General features: G+C 40.3%; 1 protein-coding gene across 1 annotated transcript in view; it reads left to right on the plus strand.

Annotated features, from left to right (window-relative positions):
* Positions 1–22,219, plus strand: part of mtr (5-methyltetrahydrofolate-homocysteine methyltransferase) — a 33,871-nt gene that overhangs the window by 4,436 nt on the left and 7,216 nt on the right. Inside the window, exons 4-31 of the mRNA XM_061094857.1 lie at positions 577–646; positions 722–814; positions 1,575–1,681; positions 2,152–2,211; positions 2,450–2,544; positions 3,045–3,145; positions 4,044–4,105; positions 5,476–5,543; positions 5,631–5,710; positions 6,185–6,297; positions 6,406–6,546; positions 7,894–8,079; positions 8,152–8,331; positions 9,972–10,088; positions 10,982–11,122; positions 11,219–11,308; positions 12,348–12,500; positions 13,114–13,221; positions 13,533–13,633; positions 15,015–15,082; positions 15,544–15,664; positions 15,972–16,053; positions 16,515–16,613; positions 17,714–17,789; positions 17,989–18,144; positions 18,737–18,936; positions 21,233–21,433; positions 21,588–21,780. Of these exons, the coding sequence (XP_060950840.1) occupies positions 577–646; positions 722–814; positions 1,575–1,681; positions 2,152–2,211; positions 2,450–2,544; positions 3,045–3,145; positions 4,044–4,105; positions 5,476–5,543; positions 5,631–5,710; positions 6,185–6,297; positions 6,406–6,546; positions 7,894–8,079; positions 8,152–8,331; positions 9,972–10,088; positions 10,982–11,122; positions 11,219–11,308; positions 12,348–12,500; positions 13,114–13,221; positions 13,533–13,633; positions 15,015–15,082; positions 15,544–15,664; positions 15,972–16,053; positions 16,515–16,613; positions 17,714–17,789; positions 17,989–18,144; positions 18,737–18,936; positions 21,233–21,433; positions 21,588–21,780 (3,262 nt within the window). The remainder of the gene's footprint in view (positions 1–576; positions 647–721; positions 815–1,574; positions 1,682–2,151; positions 2,212–2,449; positions 2,545–3,044; positions 3,146–4,043; positions 4,106–5,475; positions 5,544–5,630; positions 5,711–6,184; positions 6,298–6,405; positions 6,547–7,893; positions 8,080–8,151; positions 8,332–9,971; positions 10,089–10,981; positions 11,123–11,218; positions 11,309–12,347; positions 12,501–13,113; positions 13,222–13,532; positions 13,634–15,014; positions 15,083–15,543; positions 15,665–15,971; positions 16,054–16,514; positions 16,614–17,713; positions 17,790–17,988; positions 18,145–18,736; positions 18,937–21,232; positions 21,434–21,587; positions 21,781–22,219) is intronic.

A 22,219-nucleotide genomic window follows, 5' to 3' on the forward strand; every position in this document is an offset into this window, starting at 1 on the left:
CGACTGGTTGAGAGCAGAGAATTGGTGGATCAAAGATAAAGCGGGGATGAGAGAGACCAGGAACAGTTGTGGAAAGTTCTGTTCACAGAGTTCTAAGTTGTGTTTTGAACTTCATATTGGTTGTTATAATGACTACAAGAAAATGTGTTCTTGTAGATGTATTAATATTATATATGATAACAGCTGCAATGGTAGCAATACCAGTAGACAATAACAATAGAAATTATAATAACAGCTTTTAATGCTATTTTGCCACACACGCACTGTCACTCTTATGCACTCTTTTTGCATTGGTGAGCAGGATGGGTTGCTAAGTTAGTCTGTTTGAGTTGGCACGTACCAAATTAATAAATGACAATGAAAGTGTAGCACAATACAGTTGTAGCATGCCTTCATAGCATAGTTACACTTTCGGACAAATACTTCACATTCACAAATTACTACATGATTATACGCTGTTAATGAATACAGGGGCATAAAGTAGAGTAAAAGTTACATGTGTGATTGAATTACCAGTTTGTCACAGGCTCATTTATCTCTTTATAATGTAATGTATGTTGTGCGATTGTGGTGCAGGCCTATCGTCTCAACAGGATGTCAGCCGAGCTGGCGAGGAGGGCTGTTGACGATTTCACCAAACAAACTGGTAAACTGAATCTTGAGCACTCTTGGGCAATTTCTCAGATGCGCAACATCAACCGTAATCTGTTTGTGTTATCAGGTTCCAAACGCTACGTGGCCGGGGCAGTGGGCCCCACAAATAAAACCCTGTCTGTATCACCGTCTGTGGAGAGACCGGACTTCAGGAACGTCAGTAAGATGATTAAGTTTTCTTGAGATCTTGGGCTGCAGAAAGACGACTCCTCTCCTTTAGGGAACAGAAGTATTCATAACATTGTTCCCTGTGTGTCACAAAGAAGGGACATGTTTTCACGACGCACATAGCAGCCCCAAACTAGGGTCAAACCTCCAGCAATCTATTGTATTATAGTCTCATTATATGCAACACCATGTCCAAATGGTAAAACCTAATAAACACGTGCACTGACAACAAACTAGCTGCTGCACAGATATCACTATGTTTACACCTTTAATCAATGCGCATGAAATCGCCATGCCCCTGATCGAAGGTGCTCACAGGCCTCTGTTGTTGGAAGACAGAGCGATGGCACAAGATACATGGAACATAACTTCCCCTCCCCCTCTAATGCAAAAAAATAGGAGGATAAAAGCTTAACAAAAAATGCAACAATAACGTTTGGCAAATCCGCCACCTTTTTGCCTAATGTAACTTTTGAGCCATCAGAAGTGAACTTGTCACAGAATGGGTGACCTGTCAAAGCAAAGGTCACCCACCTGCTTTGCAGGCGTTTAAAGAGGAACCATAGACTTAATGGGCTCAAAGGAAGGACCTCAAGCACAACTGACAAATCCCATGAGAGAATGTTGGATTTTTTATCATTAGTCAAAGCTTGATATATCATCCAGATAGGCTAAAAAGTGACCTGTCACAGAAGGGGAGCTAATGTGTGTGTGTGTGTGTGTGTGTGTGTGTGTTTGTGTGTCTTCTTCAGCGTTTGATGGGTTAGTAGAAGCCTACACAGAGCAGGTCAGAGGTTTACTAGACGGAGGAGCAGACATCATTCTGGTTGAAACCGTCTTCGACACTGCCAATGCAAAGGTAAACCCATGTAACTTATGTAAATATATTAATTAATTAAATTAATCATCAATACATCAATTGTCCTAGCACCTTTCTTAAATGTTGGTTAATAATTATAATCACATCACTAATATAATCCAAGATATTGCAAAACATTTACAGGGGGGTGAAAACTGCTCAGTATTAGGGCCACAGTTATGTAGTATTGATTATTTCAGTTACATTTTCTGATGATTAAATTGCAAAAAATTCAGATTTTAGTTTAAGTATAATATATTATAGTCTATTTCTCTATATAAGAGAGTTTAAATATGCTTATATCTTTTGATCACAACTGTTTGGGTGGACATGTGAGATACACCTTTTTTTAAAAGAGTAATTCCAATGGACAAATTCTAATGTAGCTTTGCGATGCTGTTATTATGTGACTTGATGCTATTCTTGTCCAGGGACGGATTTGTCTAACGGTTTATTTTTTTCTTCGACAGGCTGCCTTGTTCGCCATCGACCTGCTGTTTGAAAAGAGTTATGAAAGAAAACCCATATTTGTATGTTTATTTCATTGTAACATTCAAACCACATTTTCCTAAATGTATTTATTTTCACATGCCTAAAAATATTAATAATCTCTGAGCTGTTAAAGATAAATATGGTGATTGTAAAAACACGATAGACGTTTGGTCACTGTCTCTACACTCTTGTGGCAAACAAAAGTGTGTTCTATTAAGTTTATATATATATGTATTTAAATATTCATGTTTCCCTCATGTCCCAATCATGATCTAGATCTCAGGGACCATTGTTGACCGAAGTGGAAGAACTCTGTCTGGTCAGACAGGAGAGGCCTTTGTTGTGAGTTTATCTCATGCTAAACCACTTTGGTGAGTTACCTCAAAACTAACTACACTTGAGCTGCTTTCAGACAGGCAATGAACTCTGGAGATCCTCCGTAGTCCCTCCAGAGGACGGTTTGCTGGAACTAAAATGTCCCAGTCTCCAGAGTTTCTGCACACTGTATTTGTGCGGCCCATTGTATAAAGTCAGCAGAAGTCGTTGTAAGAACAAACTAGGAGATTCCCAACTGGATTCACCACGAGCGAGTGGAGGGGTTGATGATGCTTCTAAAACGCAACATGCAAAAATGAAAAATAAATAAATATAATATCTCCGGGTGAAAATGAGGTGTCATAAACATAGGAGACACAGAGGGCCAACGCACTGGTATTGATGCGCTGTAATCAAAATCACGTGATCCCTGCAGAAAAATTAATACCTGCTTTACTATGTTGTATTATTAGAGTCTTGAAAGTAACACAACTTTGTTCTATTACGTCTTATTAATCTCTGTGAGTCTCACTGGCTGTTCCTCTCTGTGTTTCAGTATTGGTCTCAACTGTGCCTTGGGAGCGACAGAGATGAGACCATTCATTGAAGCCATTGGAAAAAGCACCACAGCTTTCATTATCTGTTATCCCAACGCAGGTAACCCCACACTCAGTCTAAACATCTGTGAAACAAAACACAGGCATGATGTAGCTTATGGTCTCATGTCAGTAATGTCATTACAGAGCAATCAAGGCCTAAATCCAGATCTTACATTCAAACGTTTTGGCTCTTGTGCTCAAAGTGTGTTAGAAAGACAGATTACACCATAGTGTAGTGTGGTGTATGGAGGCTTGAGTGTGCAACTACAGTTAATATAGGATTGTCTGTGTTTAATTAGCAGTTTAATCAATTCAAGCCAATTAAAGTTGGTAGTTAGTACAGTGCAGTTGTGGTATGTTTTCAGGCTGTTCAGAATTCCTTCTATTCCAGTCTCGTCAACACAATATCTCAATAACGCCTAGAAGGAACTGATCAGAACCTGGTGATCAACAGTCTCTGTGACCTCATTAAAGACATTTATAGCCATAACTTAAGCATTCATGATAATTATGACTAAATATACCTAATTGATTTTATTTAGTTTTTTCAAAATCTTCTCTACACATATTTTTTGAGTTTGGATAGACATTGATGAAAATGTATTCAGTGTCATCCAGCACTGCATGAATTTATAAGAGTAATTGCATCAGCACACTCAAGGCTCCATATCGGCTGCACTGAATTCAATATGGTGCAAATGTAAACCCCTTTTCAAATTGAAGGCATAATTTATTTTTAAATTATGCGGGTACATGGTACATTCCAATCTTGGCATCCTTCCAGATGTCCAGGGGTCAGGTTGTTGGGAACATTGTCATGTTTTATTCGACTGTAACTAACTTTACTCTCTTGTTATAAGCAGGTGTAGCTCTCAGACCTTTGGCCTAATTTACGTTGCATCATATGTCGGATCATTCATGTAATATTGTCACGGTCGCTGTGTGTTATCTGGTAGGTCTTCCCAACACATTCGGAGGGTATGATGAAACACCAGAAGTAACGGCCTCCAGTCTAAAGGTTTCTGTGCTTCTATTTTTTTTGAAAGATTGTCAAGATATAAAGATTAACATTATCAGGATGAGCAGGATGATCCTTTAATTTTGAAAAAATATATTGTGGCATTTTGGCTGAGTGGAAGGACGTGGTGCACTGCTCCAGTATTTGTTTTCTAACTTCCTGTGCCATATGTGGCAATGTGTAGCATTGTCTTGGTTGACGTCTTTGATGCAGTTGCATTTTAGCAAATATTTCACCAACCTTTCAGTAACATCAGATATTTTCTTGGTAGCCGTAAAATCATTCAACACTAAGCCAGGGAGCTTTCTTGCTCTGCCCAAGCTTTCTTGGTCAAACCTCGAGGAACAAAAGCAGATGACACATGGCAGCACTTTCAAGAGATAGTCAATCGCTGAAACAGTAACAAGTATTATTACAATTTTGGAAAACATTGCATTATTACATTACATTACATTACATGTCATTTAGCTGACGCTTTTGTCCAAAGCGACTTACATTTTTAATACACTCAACATTTTATGAGGGGCCATTTAGGGGTTCAGTATCTTGCCAAGGACACTTCGGCATGCAGATGGGGAAGAGTGGGGATTGAACCAGCAACCGTCTTGTTGGAGAACGCCCACTCTACCCCTAGGCCACACCGCCCCGAAACATGCTTCCCAGGCTCTCAATTGTTTCGCGAGCTGGATAAGACTGAGGGTTCAGTTCTGAATCGTCCCTTTGCTGCAAGATTTGCCTCATTTTCTCCCCCATTTTACTCTGGCTGTCCATTGTCCTCTAAATAACATACAGCTGAAAAATTCCCATAAAATATGTATATATTTTAAAAGTAGATTGGTATTAATCTCATGTCTGTGAGAACTGGAGTCTGAATGGGGTTAGATGAGTTTAGTCTGGAGACCTGTAAGACTGGAAGTGGCTGGAACCAGCTGGCCTGGCTCTGTTCAAATACACCTACAGGTTTAAAGGTCATTAACAATACCTGTCAGAGCTTTCTGTTGAATCCAGACACAAACGTGGAGACATAAAAGAGACAACCGTTATGCTAAGCTAGCTCAACGTCTCTGAGACATGCTGATTCACTCACACCAGATGATGTCCCACCACTCATCTCACTTTTAGAAAGAAAGTGAATAAGGATGTTTTCCTAAATGTTGAACCAATCATCACTTTGAAAGTACAGGAAATAAAACCTTTAATCCGTTAATTTCTTTATTCCTTGTCTGTGATTTCTGTGTTGTTTAGTGAAACATAATTAATAATTCTTGAAAAAAGATATTGAAGATGCTCAGGACCATCCTGGTTAGAATAAAAGATGTGTGCTTTTTCAGTGGCTGCAGCTCAGTGTTTGTGTCAATTTCTGTTGACAGGATTTTGCTCAAGATGGACTGGTAAATATTGTGGGAGGCTGCTGTGGGACCACTCCAGGACACATCAGGTCACTGTCATGTCTCTGATACATAGATATGTTTCATTCGATTTTTATTTTTATTCAAATGTCATCCTCTCCGTCCTCCCCCCGCAGAGCCATATCTGAAGCAGTAAGACACTGCAAGCCAAGAACTCCCGCTGCTGATGTTCATCAAGAGAACTTGCTGCTTGCGGGTATGAAAACCATCTGTTAACACCTGGGAAGTCAGCTGTATAACTCTTTGGATAGAGAGTGTTCTGACCTGCTCTTCTTTCAACTTGCTATTGAAAGACGAGATCTTTGATATTGTGTCATTCTCTTTTGGATAAAGGCTTTTACTCATGAAATTTAAAACATTCTTCAACATTCTACAGAGCTTATACACGTCGACCGATAATAATCGCCCTAATGTCGATTGAGCTTCGTCTTTGCGCTTAAAGAAACCAGTCCTCTTAACATGTATGATTTTTCCATGAAATATGTCATAGAAATTCAATGAAGTTGTAAAAAAATGCCCAATCTCATTATGTGAAAGAAAGTGATGAAAAGTTGCTGGATCTGCATCAAAATGTAATGGGCTCTTCCCTGACTTTTATCTTGTGGCGATCCGTCCAGAACTGTTTATGTACTGAGCTGACCACCCATACAGACCTCTCTCTGATTTCTAGGCTTAGAGCCGTTCAGGATCGGCCCGTACACCAACTTTGTAAACATTGGAGAGCGATGTAACGTGGCCGGGTCACGCAAGTTTGCCAAGTTGATCATGGCAGGAAACTATGAGGTGAAACAAAATTTCCTGAATCTTTTAATTTATTCATTCATTTGATTGTCATTGTTGCATTTAACTGTTTGTTTTGGGCGCGATGTGCTTCTCTATTTTTCTTTCCAGGAGGCGCTAAGCATTGCTAAGACCCAGGTGGAGATGGGAGCCCAGGTCCTGGATATAAACATGGATGAGGGGATGCTGGAGGGCCCAGCAGCCATGGCCCGATTTTGTAACTACATCGCCTCTGAGCCAGACATAGCGCGGGTAGGATTTTAAGACAGTGGAGCTGAACACACACCTGATGCAACAAATCTGCTTCTATTTTAACGGATTGATTGAATTGATCATGCAACAACAACTCTACCTAACACTGCAGGCCTGTAAACATGACAGTGCTTTTATATTGACACAGATGGAGCACTGCAGCTGCTGTTCTGCTAATGTAACCTCCTGTTATATAGGACACCACAGTGACACAGTGTCATCGTTGGAAAAAGCTGCTGTTGATGTTTTACTTATTGTGAAGGAACACTGGTCTGTTATAAAATCCATGTTCATCAATCATCTCCTATATAAGCTTCTACTGGCTTACAACTGGCCTGTTTACTAAGCAGACATTTTGGAATATCTACGAATTCCTCTAACGTCTGTCTATCTATATATATGTGGAATACATATCTTCACAATGACAACCGTTCATCTAATCAACTTCCTTCTTGGCATGTATATTCTTACTGGCCCAAGGGTGAGCAGTGCCTAGTCTGGTGTGGTTTGGACACGCAGTACTTTTAATATGAATATAAATTTATTAAATAGATCACTCTCTATCAGTCGGTGGGGCAGCATGCTAACAGTCAGTCTGGGGACAGAGTTGAACATGTGGTTTTCTACATGCTTGGATAAACTACACCAGTGGTCGACAACTGGGTCAAACCATGGCCAAAATTGCTGCCAGATCAGTTTGATTGTTGATTGTTTTTATTTGTGGGAACTGTTGGGTTTCTCTATAATTTTCAAAGGCTTGACCTTCTATGTAAAGTGCCTTGAGATAATGTTATTATAAAAATAACACTGGTTAGGTTAATCATTCAAACTTGTATATAAGCTACACATTTGAACACCAAATTCAGTTTAAATTTAAGAAATGTGAATAAAGTTCCACCCTTAAATCAAGTGATAATAAATTATATTCACTGTGATAATAGTGCAGCCAGAGTGTGTGCAGTAGTGTCTGTGGAGTCACAGTATCGAGGTCTGGTCACGTCAGCTGTCAATCATGAGCCTGTTTTTATATCAGCAAATAACTAATTCAAATCAAACTTAAGAAACATGAACACTTGGACAGACATGAATATGATTAGAACTTATTAAAATGACATAAACCATCTTTAGAAAATAATTAAAACATTAGGTCAGCTTACATGGACATCACCTCTACCTTTATTCTGTACAGCTTTATATGTCAACTTCAATAGTTAGTTAACAGTTTATTGTCCTTTTTATTTTATTTTGAAAAAGTCTAATTTAGGATATGAACCTCTTGAAAACTATGAAATAACCCTCTCAGTGAATCAGAGAGACAGAGATGGACCCTCTCCTTCTGCTCCCCAGGTTCCTCTGTGCATTGATTCGTCCAACTTCGCCGTGATTGAGGCTGGGCTGAAGTGCTGTCAGGGCAAGTGCATCGTCAACAGTATCAGTCTGAAGGAAGGAGAGGAGGAGTTCCTCCACAGAGCTGCCACTGTGCAGCGCTACGGAGCTGCTGTGGTGGTCATGGCCTTCGACGAGAAGGGACAGGTGAGGACTCAAACACAAAGTCTCCATCACAAACACAAACGTGCATGCTGATCACTGCTCCGTCCTCCCCAGGCCACAGATTCAGACCGCAAAGTGGAGATCTGCAGTCGAGCCTACAAGCTGCTCGTCAGCAAAGTGGGATTTGACCCCAACGACATCATCTTTGACCCAAACATCCTGACCATCGGCACAGGCATGGAGGAACACAACGAGTATGCTGTCAACTTCATCAAGGCTACCAAGCTGATCAAGGTAATGAAACAAATCTTCATTCCTTATGAGCATTTATGCAAAGTCAATGAGATTCAGTATGTGTCAAACTAAAGACCATTATAGAGGCTACATCATGTGATAAGTGAAATGTTTCATCTCTCATCCATGAGGCCTCTTCAGTTCAGTTTCGCCAGGACTTGTTATTAAAGAACAGATTTATAACTCGTGGCCATGAGTTATTTATCTCGTCCCAGCGCATTTTGTGTAAATGGTAAATGGTAAATGGATTTGTATTTATATAGCGCTTTTCTAGTCTGATGATGACCACTCAAAGCGCTTAAAGTACAGTTTCACATTCACCCATTCACACACACATTCATACAGTGCATCTACTTGCAGCACTTTGTTATTCTATGGGGGGCTATTGAGGGTTCAGCATCTTGCCCAAGGACACTTCGGCATGCAGATGGTTCAGACTGGGGATCGAACCGCCGACCTTCAGGTTGGAGGACGACCACTCTACCCCTCAGCCACAGCCCTAGTGTGATATATCTAAAGTCTATCGTCATCACGATATCCATGTAATGGAAAATCAAAGATGGCAAAAAAATGCGATAAATGGTGCCATGTATTCACGCTGTGCATGTCAATATATCTGGCCAATCAGATGGAGCCCTGCTGCCGTAGATGATACATTTGAGATATTCAGATCACATCTCAATGAATCATTGTCGTAAGAAGAGAAAAGCAAGAGAATCGAGAGAAAACTGACAAACGCGAAAAGGCTCTTGTCAAATCTCGTTCTTCCTCTGATGATCAATTTAACTGTGTGAACTTCTAGTGATCACACTTGTCCCAGGTCAGATTCTTCACAATGAGCGGTTGATTCAATGAAAGAATTACATAGCTTATTTAGGATCCCAGATCCTGTGGGAAAGCGCACACACACTGACTCTGCTGCTCTCTCTCTCTCTCTCTCTCTCTCTCTCTCTCTCTCTCTCTCTCTCTCTCTCTCTCTCTCGCTCTCTCGCTCTCTCGCTCTCTCACTCTCTCACTCTCTCACACACACAAACACACACACACACAGAGTTTGACTGGACACATGTGTAAACCCAGACTGTAAAAACAACAGACTTTGTACACTTAGATAAAGCATGTAGAGCTGGAGGAGATAGCGGAGCTCTGTTTGGTTTGACGCACACAGCACGAATGACAGAGACACAAGAGAGGAGCAGTAAATAATTGTAAAAAGTGTAAAAATGTAAACAAATTGTATGAAAAGACCCAAATTAACACTGTAGGTGGACTTGAGGATTTGTGCATGGCTCCCTGGTGTCTGCCCCGGATTTGGTGAGGCTGCTGCCAGGGTGTGCGCCTTCTCCTGGTTGTGGAGCTGTCCGTGGGCTCCGCGTCCGTAGCCAGGGGCTGTTTATGTTTATTTATCGCAAGTCATATCGTCATCGCCATATTAAACAACGTTATCGCACTTCGGCTGTTTTCCTAATATCGTGCAGCCATAATCGTCACACCATTTTTTCCCACGAAAATGTCACCAGGGAGCTGGTCTGTATATACCTAGAAAATAGAAACAAAAGCTCTTTTGAAATTGTGAATTTAATCTTACTGCTTCAAACATTAGATACTTTTGATAAGTTTGATGTGTGTGTGTGTGTTTGCAGAAAACCTTACCGAGAGCCAGGGTGAGTGGAGGTCTCTCCAACCTGTCCTTTTCCTTCAGAGGAATGGAAGCCATCAGAGAAGCTATGCACGGAGCGTTCCTCTACCATGCCATCAAGGTGACACACCTCACTGTGATAACACTGTACACTGCTAAAGCTTAGACCTGGATCTTTGGATGACAATATTTTCACTTGGCCCTTATCATGAAGTCACAGTGACAATAATATCAGAACATCTGCGATAGAGTTAAGAAAATGATAATATTGATACAATCAGTCATTTAATGTCAAAAATTGCTTATCTTGTGTTTTTTCTCATTTTTGGCAAATGAATGATGGTCAAAGTATAAAATAAAAATTATTAAATTACAAGTAATACTGATACCGATAATGTATTCTAGGATTGTGCAGATATATGATGATTTCTTATTAAAGGTCACAGTGATCATAGAGCAATTTTCCCATTAATATATTAAATTACTATTATTTGTTATAGAAGTAGCATTAAATTAAAATCAAAGTTAATTTGGCCCACTATAATTTTGTGTCTGCATGTCCCCCCAACACACACACAGACACATCGCATCACTCATCAGGTCATAGACACAACATATATACAGTTTTGTTTATTTCTAATATATTATATAATTATTTATTAATAACTAATGCTAACCTTGCTGGTACCTGGCTTGCAGGAAGTGAATGGTAACTTGTTACACCGTCTTTCTAACACATAAATGATTTAAGAGGTGCTGGAATGATTTACCCACAATAAATGTTACATTAAATCAAAGTCTAAATATTACAATTATTGTCACTATCAGAATATTGCAACAGTCCTAATCCAAACTACTTTATTTGGAGGTCAAACAGAAAGTGGTGCACCATTAGTGAACAGGAAAACTGCGTACAGAAGAAATTAGATGTTAAGTTGTCCTATTACCAAACAGAGGAAATGTGGCTTAATTGATATAAATAATTACCCTCTCACACTCTCTCTCCTGTCCCAGGATGGTATGGATATGGGTATAGTAAATGCTGGAAACCTGCCGGTGTATGATGACATTGATAAAGAGCTGCTGCTACTTTGTGAAAACCTCATCTGGAACAGAGACCCTGAGGCCACTGAGAAACTCCTGGCCTACACACAAGTACACACATACACACCTACATGTATCAACAGTATATCAAGCTGATGTTGCTGTAGTTTGATCAGCAGATGATGACTTTACTACTCTTGTGAACAGACCTATGTGAAAGGAGGGAAGAAGGTGGTTCAGACGGACGAGTGGAGACTAGCAAGTGTGGAGGAGAGGTTGGAGTATGCTCTTATCAAGGTAAGATATCTGATGATTAGATTAGATTCGATTAGATCACAGGACACTTTGTTCCCTCAATGTCAGGGAGAACCTCGGCTTTGTGGGCAATTTCTCCAAAACTTCTTTCATGTCTACCTGTTGAACTGATACTTTAAGTATAATAATAATTTCTACGTCACTCATTCAGCAGTACATCAAAAGTCATTCAATTGTATCTCTTGTAAATGGTAAATTGTCTGTTTTTATTAGGGCTGCAACTAACGACTATTCCCGAACTTTTTACTTCCTGGTGCGCGACCTCGCGCGGCAGCGGACGCCGACATCGGTCCATGTTTTATCGCTATTGCACATGCGCGACTTTCAGAGATAGGAAGGGAGCGAGATGGCTCACTCCTCAGCTACTTCCATCAGCACCTCCGGTAAAACGCCGTTTAGTTCCGCTGCGCGGCACGAGAAACACGCGCTATGACGTCACCAACGAATCATCGACTAGTAAATTCGTCGGCGACTATTTTGGTCATCGATTTTTGTCGACGACGTCGACTAATCGTTGCACCCCTAGTTTTTATATAGTATTTTTCTAGTTTTGATGACCACTCAAAGCTCTTTACATTACAGTTTATTGCCATTCACACACACATTCATAAAGTGTACCTGAGGGGCCTTTCAGTATCTTGCCCAAGGACACTTTGGCATGCGGATGGGGGTGACTGAGATCTAATCGGCAACCGTTGTAGGACAACTGTTCTACCCTCTCAGCCAAAGCCGCATTGTCTCGTCTTGTCCGAATCTTTTGCCGCACGATACATTTGCATAGATATCAAAGTACTTTGCTTTGGCCATTTCTCCCTCAGCTTGCTGTCTGTGTCAAATTTAAAGCCAAAATAATCCTAAATACTTGATTTTGTATCATTTTGCATAGAGTTCTTTCGTGCATTCACGGGTGCACACCAGACACACATACACACACACAAACACACGCACACACACACATGTTTAGAAATAATTTTAACACTAATGATTTACCTGTTGTCATCCTTCCATGTGTTGTACGCAGGGAATAGAGAAGTATGTAGTGGAGGATGTGGAGGAGTGTCGCTCTCAGGATAACCGCTACACTCGACCCCTTCACATCATCGAGGGCCCCCTGATGAACGGCATGAAGGTGGTGGGAGATCTCTTTGGAGCTGGGAAGATGTTCCTGCCACAGGTAGGATGGTGCTAGTTACTCTGTTTCTCCTGTGTCCATCTCACATTAGTGTTTGACTTAAGCTGCAGGTTTATATATTTATATTGGTGTGCAACTGGTACTGATAACCAATTAGAGTTAAATTGATTCTAATAATTCTAAATTTTTCAATTCCTGCACCAAACAATTTAAATTCCAAAGAGTTATCACCAGGATAGTGGCAACATTTAGAAGACATTGAACAGTGTGAATTGGTCGTTTGTCTTTTTATTACATTTTTTTGCTGTTAAACCGGGGTCGTTATTCCAGGGCTTAACTTTCAACAGCTAGATGGCGACACTTCTAATATTCCCTAATACTCACTTCTTCTATCATACCTCTTAACTTTTTGTAGAATGATATCTGCTTAGGAAAGTTCTACCAGCTCTTAATATTAGATATATACCAAATTGAGTATTAATCAGCAATAGACATACATAACACAAAGTTCATTTCAGTTTGTCTCTGCTGATGTTCCTTTCCGTTGGATGGTATGTTCCCTGCCAGACAGAGCAGAGGTATCTCAGATACGTGTCTTTAGATTTGGATTCAACAAGATGATGATTTTAAAAACACAACTGCTCCGTGTTTGCAGGTGATCAAGTCGGCTCGTGTTATGAAGAAGGCCGTGGGACATCTGATTCCTTTCATGGAGAAAGAGAGGCAGGAGATGATGGCGTCATCGGGGTCAACTGAGGAGATCGTCAGTCTCAACTTAATATAACACCATTTAGTGTATCATTTACACTGATTTACAAACATATTTCAATGCAATTATAAAGAATATTAAAAAGCCATTGTTAATGGAAAAATGCATCAGTCATTTCATATAATTTTCACACTTCCATGGCAGCAAATACAATGTCACTTTTTTGTAAATCTAGAGTTAGGAACTTTAAAAGGAGCAAGACAGCAACATTCAAACAAATGATACCATGCACATATAGCAAACAGCTGATTCAGCCTGTTGCATGGTACCCCACCACCCGGTAATGTTTTCTCTTTGGTCTGCAGGATCCCTATCAGGGAACCATAGTTCTGGCTACAGTGAAGGGAGACGTCCACGATATTGGCAAGAACATCGTAGGTGTGGTGCTGGGTTGTAACAACTTCAGGTAAAACTGGTTTGCTATTACGTTTAAATGGTTTACCATCTGAAAGTGTTCACTGGTATCAGGTTCTGCTACCCTCTCACCAGTATATTCAGTCTGTTCAGTGAATCATTAATAACTAGAACTGACATTCAAAACCAGTCAGAAAGAAGAAGTGGTTAATCTGCTGTTATTTACAGTGTATGTTTGAACATCAGCAGAATCCTTATAGGCTTTTACCGTCCCTCATCATGTGCTCTGCTGCAGGCGTCTGTTTGAGGTTAAATGTTAATTTTAATGGTAATGGCACCAGTTCACCTCTCATTGCCTTTTGATCCCCTGCAGGGGCAGTGTGGTGCATCATGGGAGTGAAGTGGTGGTGTTGATCTGTTGCCGGGCCCTGGGCAGCAACCCAGTGCTATTACTGTTGTTTAATGGCAAGAAATTGCTGTGTGTCTGTCTGTGTTAAAGTGCAGGTGCATGTGTGTGCATGTGTGTGGGTGTGCTTCCATGTGTGTGCCTGTTAACTTAGTTGGTAATTTCTTACATTCTGTAATGTTCTATGTGCATGCAGAGATAGGAATAGGAGGGGATAGAACAAACTTTTTAGGCTCTAAGCAAAATTCGATTATTTATACTTAATGAATTTAGTTATTAAAACTTTTAGTATTCATCTCCTTAAAAGGTAACCCCAACCCAGGTGATCCAGCTGATGTTGATCAGACCTTGACTTCTGTTCGGGTGGCATTAGCTCCTCCCCACGGCTCTTCTCTCCTCATCCCAAACTCATCTCATCGTTTCTTCTGCTGCCTCAGCTATTGTTCTTCACCTCTCCATTCAAGTGATACCCAGTGCACTCAAGACTTTGTAGAGTGATTAAGCCGTAAAACCTCTGCAGCCAATCTCGATGGGGGTGCACCTGGTTCATGCTGTTAGTGACCAGCTCTTCATTCTTGGTCTTCTTAAACGCCTTGACTCTCATCTCACAGCAACTGATGGCTTCTGCGATGCATTTCAAAACCTGGTCATTGTGCCAGGTTTTAGCCTTGTCCAAGAGCCAGTCCAGCAACTCAAGATATGTTCCAATGTTCATTTGCCTGTGCATTGTTTTCAATCCATTGATCCAAGGAGACATTAAAATAACATTCAAATGACAGTAAAACTAGGTGATTCAAATTTCTCTAATGACATACAATATTTAAAAACATTTAAAATAAAGAACATTCAAATTAAATATAAAATACACTTCTTTACATCGTTCTATTCATTAAAGGGCCAACTCAACACATCCCTCAGGCAGCCCAAACAAATCAGGGCTCTTCAACTAGATGTTCTTAAAGAAATTATAAATACTTCAGTTATATCAAAGAAATGAGGGTGAAAAAGGCTTTGTGTTTTCTTGCAGGGTGATCGACCTGGGTGTGATGGTTCCCTGTGATAAGATCCTCAGAGAGGCCATCACAAAGAAAGCAGGTGCAGTATACAGTTAATATTTCATATTGTCAGTGAGGTGAACTCACCGACATATTCTACATATATATATATACTGACATATTTTAAATTTTAAATTTGTAACCTCACAAAAAACTGTTGATAGATATATAGAAAATAGTTATTTGTTAAATGGATCATCAGTCAGAGCTACTGAGAGTGAGTGACAGTGCTCTAAATTGTAAAGATAGAAATAAAACATTATTTTACATAATTCATACAGGCAAACAACATGTCATTCCTCATGGACCACAATGCAACAAACAATGAGTATGTGGGCAAAACAATAATAACCGCAAAATAGCTAAAACAATTCACTCAACATTCCAAATCCTTGCCCTTTTTATGTTTTTCATATCTGACAATGCCAATTATTCTTATAATTCATATCCTTTTATTGTAGCAGCAGCAACACTTACTGTGTATTATGTCTATTCATACAGATATAATTGGTTTGTCTGGTCTCATCACCCCCTCTCTGGATGAGATGATCTATGTGGCCAAAGAGATGGAGAGACTGGGGATGACAACACCACTGCTGATTGGTGGAGCCACCACATCAAAGTAATACAAACACAAATGTATATAAACCTATGATAAGGCAGAAAGCATGTGGGTAGTGGGAGGGCAGTGTGGGCCACTGGTGAGTTAGCAGCGTATTGTAATTTTTTGGGTGCAGGAGACATGAAGGTAAAACCTGTGTTTTTCTAAAACATTACACAAAATCAACTCTTTTGTACTTTTGAAGGAACGATCGGAATCTTTATAATCAGACATTCTAAAGCAGCACCTCTTTTGCTGATTGTAAACGGAGGTTGATAACATCCGGTGTTTTCCTGGGCTGCAAACATTTGTGTTGTGTATTTGATAGGACGCACACAGCTGTGAAGATCGCCCCTCGCTACAGTTGTCCTGCTATCCATGTTCTGGACGCCTCCAGGAGTGTGGTGGTGGTAAGTGCTGCAACCTGAGCTCAGTGAAACATTTATAGGGTCTTAAGTGGTCTGCTAATCGTGAGGTTGATAGATTGAAATTGTTCCTGATGGCTGTGTGATCAGTGTGTGAATGAACTATAAAAATAAGACGAGAAAACCCTCTGGATTTAAGAGGAGTTCAGATTGAAGATTCTCAAAATATCAGAAAATGTTCAAAAATACTTGGTACTTCAAAAATCCATTAATAGTTCATGGATCGACAAGAAAATCATGTTCCAGCAGTTAAACATGAAATATTCTTATCAGAACTTCAACTAACAATCAAAGAAGAATGAAAATCAACATGTCATAGAGATTTAACAATCTCTTATTTGATGTGATGGACAAGGAGTTGATCTAAGTTGATAAATTAAGCAAAGATTTTGTTGACTGCTTTGATAAGTCCAGACTATAATGTGTTTTTTCTTCCTGTGCGTCAGTGTTCCCAGCTGCTGGATGAGACCATGAAGGAGGAGTACTTTGATGACCTGAAAGAAGAGTATGAGGACGTCAGGCAGGACCACTATGACTCTCTGAAGGTAACAATGGTTCTTAGATACGCCGAACAGGGAGGCACCAGGGGAGACTTTTTTCTTGGATCACTAAGGTGACCGTCTTTGTCATCAGTGTTGCATCCACATGTTGAACCCTCATCAGGAATACATGCAGACTGCTTGATTCGGCTACAGCCGACTAACTAGAACCCAACTGGGCTCCTGTACACACCTCCAAGACAAAAATATGTCTTATCTCTACTGCAATTTTCACACAGGCAGGAAAAGTATTTTTTTTCAAGGCAAATTATTTATCATATTTAACATTCTTTTGCGGAAGAAATGAAAGTGAACTCTGAGATTCTGTCTAGATTATTGTTTTTTCCCCCTTTAAGGCTGCACAAGATACAGACTGCATGAAAAGTGAAAGAGTGCTGCTGGAAGAAGCACGATGACTCAAACTTTTTAATTGAATTTATAAAAAAATAAGATAATTTCTTTGCTGTATTATTTACTTTTAAGTACACTGACAAATTGAGGTATGAACCATTTGGAAAAATTGTATGATAATACAAGTGTTTGAGTTGTGATATAAATCTTACAAATATATAGTTTAATTTGCCAAAAGAGCTCAGTTATTTCCTGACAAAATAACATGACCTTGCTGCACAATTATGGGAAAACTGATAATGACATAAGTGTTTGTAGATTTCTACCAAACCTGCAAGTCCTAAGGTCACATTCTTGTTTGGATCACAACACAGCTGCACATTTATCTCTCTCCCCTGATAGCCCTCCTCTCCTTGTCCTATAAATGAGCTGGTATTAATAATATCAGTTACTGGAATATCCAGACTTGTTTTTGTAGCAAGGAGGGGGTTTGTATAAGTATTTTGATGTCAAGGTTTGTTGAAAGCAGTGCTGTTTAGTTAATCTAAAAAATAATTTTTGATCGTCCTAAAATGTATGAATAATCATGATTTATCAATTTTATCAATCATGACTACAGTTCTTTTGTAGTTTGGGGATGTTTGTACATGTATTTTAATGTAAACCACTATGAGTTGACTTGTTATTAAAAGTTTTTAATAAATAAAATTGCCTGTTGTTCCTCCTCATCCTGCATCTCCCTGTTTTGCCTTCAGGATCGCCGGTATCTGTCTCTCTCTCAGGCCAGAGACAAGGCGTTGCGTATAGACTGGTCCTCTCTCCCCAAACCAGGTGAGGTGGTGCTGATTCATTTAAGACATGTTCTTCTTCAGGAGCACCGATGTGGTTTAAGTTTGTCCTGCTAATCTGTAGAGCTAATCTTACATATACTTCTTAAGTCTGCTGGTGATCCATTTACATCTGATAGATAGTTTATTTTTCGGCCGAATTAATACCAAGTGTGTGCCCTGTATTTGTCTTTGTGTGACAGTGTGTCCTCAGTTCCTTGGCACCCGCGTGTTTGAGTGGTACGACCTGAACAGTTTGGTGGACTTTATCGACTGGAAGCCTTTCTTTGACGTGTGGCAACTTAGAGGAAAATACCCCAACAGAGGTTACCCCAAGATCTTCAAGGACAAGACTGTTGGTATGATGAGCTCAGCCTCTGTCAATGTTCATCATTAATCTGGCTACGATAGTTTACTCATCTGATTTTAACATACAGTTTTGTAAAAATGTATTTGCAAGGTGAACACGTGTTTAAAATAAAATATAATAGTAAATCTTATGTTTGGATTTTTTTTAACTAAATGATAAATATATCATCATTCAAAATAAGATAATTTGTTTGACTCATATAAAATTCACATCTTCATATACAAAAAGAAACAAATTTAGAAAATGTAATGGAGTAACATTATAAAATAGATAATTAAATAAAAGATTAAAATTAAGTAATTAAGTAAATAATAAATAAATTTACTGTTACTAAGTTAATGGAAAAAGTAAATATTTTAAATAGTGCATACAATAGAGTGTAAGTTCTATGAGATGTTTGTATACATTGTGATGCTCAGGCTTAATGCAGATGTAAGGGACCATTGTAACGTGTTTGGACCATAGTGAAATCATATGCTAAAAGAAGAATACAACTGCAAGAGCACAAATCCCTGGTGGTAATGAGTTAGTTTATAAACATTGGTATTGCGTCTGATCTTTATCATATTTGGCTCCTGAAGGATCGGAGGCTCGTCGAGTCTTTGACGAAGCCCAGCAGCTGCTCAATCAGATGATTGACAGGAGCAGTCTAAAGGGGCGGGCTTTGGTGGGTTTCTGGCGAGCTCAGAGTGACGGAGACGACATCAATGTGTACCAGGAGGATGTCACGGTGCACAGAGACACCAAACCCATTGCCAAATTCCATGGCTTACGGCAACAGGTAAGAGGCACACTTTAATGTAAGTTTAAACAAGGTTGAACATGAATATTAATATAGCACATTTAACTTTCAAGCCAGTAATTGATACTCGAGCCTAACCGGTCTGGATTTTTGTGGGATGAAGCCAATACCAATATATCAGCATACATTTATTAAATGATTCTCAAAATGTCGTTATCAAACCTTTATGACAAATCTACCACAAGGAGTGGATCGGGCAGAGACACAAATACAGCACATCCTGACAAGGAATCTGTGACAAGCTGGGTTAAGCAGGTTAAGGGTGCTGTGGGATGGGTCGGGCAGTCATTTCATAGCATGCTTGCAATGATAAAGCTCCAGGAAAGAAGAGGCATCGGCTGATTCAAGAAATCCAAGACAATTTGAGAAATGGCTCAACAGGATAATGGGCATGCATATTCAGTGGGCATGAGGAACTGGGATAACCTGAAAAGAGCATCAGAAGTGTCGTGGAATTTTACCAATAATCAAGCACAAGTCAGCAACTGTTCTTTCTGGAGTTTTAATTCTACATCAACAGATGGGCATCAACGTACAAGACCATGGCAAGGATTTCATACACTGAGCAATGACATGCAGGACACACAGCAGTTTTAAACACTCACAAGCTCCTCCTGTGAGAGGAACACATGTTTATCAATTAACCTCTTTGATCTTTAGAAATAGGTGATCGGTATCCTGTCTTCTCCTCGGTCTCAGGCCCCTTGAGTGAAACATCTGTTTTCAAGATCTCTTATCAACATTTTACAACCCCCTCACATCCCCTTTCCTGTGACCTCTTTGTTAGGTGACCCTGTAAGTGAGGGAGTCATATAACATCAGTTACTTTGAGAAACACCCTGATAACTAAGAGAATCCATTTGCTCATCTTTCTATACATCAAAGTAGTTCCTTCCATCAATCAATGCCCAAATGTTAAAATTCCCACCACAGAAGCCAGCACAACTGTGACTCAAGTGTAATGTTCATTCTGTCCATGATACAGTTCCAAGCCCTGAAAAGATTTACTGCAGGGTTCTGGCAGACACAGCAGCAGAAACACAACTGCTGCCCAAATGCCTGAGGAGAGAGCTCCATGGTCAAGCACTGAGGGATGTCACAAACACCATCTGCACAGGAATCCACCACAGAAAGCAACAACTCCCAACAAAGGGATACCATCACCTTCCTTAGAGCAGGGATGAAGCGCCAACCCCAGTTCAGGGCTCCTAGTTGCTTTTGTAACAGCACGCAACTGGCCTTTAAAGGTCAACCCAGAAGTTGACCTTCCCCGACTAGATTGCATCTGAGGTAACAAATAAGTGGTTGTGCTGAAACTCACTCTTGGAGAAGACCAGATAGAGGAGGCCCATGAGCATGAAGAGGCCTAAGAAACTACCAACTGGTAGTGGAGTGCCAGAAGCAGGGATAGAAAGCAGTGCGACAGTTGAAGTGGGTTACAGGTTGCTTTGCATGGCAGCCTTAACATCAAACACTCGATGGGGAATACCAGGGTTTACAGCAGAAGACCTGCAAAGAACCTCCTTGAAGCCACTGAAAAGGATGAGTGATCCATGGTGTAGCACTAGGACGCAAACTTGGGCTGATCACACTGGCTGGTTCACCAGGGGAAGTGTATCTGATGATGGAGAGTGTCACTGATGATGCCCCACCTACGTGTATTATAGTACAAACAAGTACTATATCCTCACAAATGTGAAAACCATCAACGTACCACAGAAATATCATAGTTGCGATATTTAGACGGCAAACAGTTATTTAGAATCTTCATGGGTCATATTTTCAAGGTCTTAATTTTGTCCTCTCTTGGAATTTCTCAACAGAATCTTGACCTTCTGAAGAGAGTAATAGGCCTAAAGTTATTATTCCATTAACTGGCTTAATGCTCACTACCTGATCGAGAGCCATCTTGTTTAACATTGTATAAGATTGGTGAACGAATACACATCATACACTGAGGAGCCACAACATAATGACCAGTATGATCTGCACGTTCACAGCAGGGTGCAATGTATGTGTGTTAGGACACATTCCTTCAACATTCATCATTAAGATTTTCTGAAACTTGCACCACAGTAGTCCTTCTGTCGATTGGTAGTGAATTTCCTAGCTGTAGTTGCCTTTGTTAATTAGTGTTGAACCAGTCTGAGCACATCCATCCTCCTTGGACCACTGATTCATACTCACCATTCCTGATAGATGTCTAGTGTTGGATTTTTGTGCCCTGTACTTTTCTGAGAAATTGACCCTCATTATATGTGTGTGTGTGCCACAGATGGAGAAGGACAGCTCCAGCTCCGAGCCCTTCTTGTGCGTGTCGGACTTTGTGGCCCCTGTGGACAGCGGTGTAGCAGACTACATCGGTGTGTTTGCTGTGAGTGTGTTTGGAGCCGAGGAGCTGAGTCAGCAGTTCCAGGCTGAGGGAGACGACTACAACAGCATTATGGTCAAAGCTCTGGCTGACCGCCTGGCTGAGGTACAGTATGGACAGCATCCTAACATAACAGGCCAACATCACAGCTGCTGGTGGGTGGCGCACGGGTCAGTGAGTCATTGGTGCTGGTGACAAATTAACTGCTGGTGCCTTGCTTTTTTTATGTTTCTGTTACAACTTACTGGTTCTCCTCCAGGCGTTTGCTGAGGAGCTCCATGCTCGTGTGCGTAAGGAGCTGTGGGGCTATTGCGCTGACGAAGCTCTGCAGGCAACGGACCTCCACAGAATCCGATACCAGGGCATCAGACCTGCAGCTGGCTACCCTAGCCAGCCGGACCACACTGAGAAGACCACCATGTGGAGCCTGGCAGACATTCAGGAAAAGATCGGTTAGAGCTCCAAAAAACCACTTCACTGTCATAGCTGCAGCTTAAAGGCTCAAATACTGCTGTGTTGTTCACTCTCTGTTCTGATGTGTTCTTAGCATCTAAAACAACTAGTGAAATGTTTTCTCTATCTTATCAATCTGTACATTTACATGCACTCACGAAACTGGATTCCTCACTGAAATCAGGTTGAGCACGTAATGTGAGAACACATTTTCATGCATTGTAGTAACCAGGATAATGTAGTTCCATGTGAAGCAGAGCCATAAGACGCTTAGATTTGTGGAATTAACTCTTCTGGCATTTAGCTACTCTCATACTTCCCCATGTAAAGTCTTCTTTCTTTATTATCCATTATCCAAAATAAATCTAGCGTTGTTTCTCAATTATATGAGAATTAGAAATACTATTATTTTAGTGTGTGCCACAGGTTTATATTTAG

Source organism: Limanda limanda, chromosome 21, assembly GCF_963576545.1.
Source record: "Limanda limanda chromosome 21, fLimLim1.1, whole genome shotgun sequence".
Taxonomy (NCBI): Eukaryota; Metazoa; Chordata; class Actinopteri; order Pleuronectiformes; family Pleuronectidae; genus Limanda; species Limanda limanda.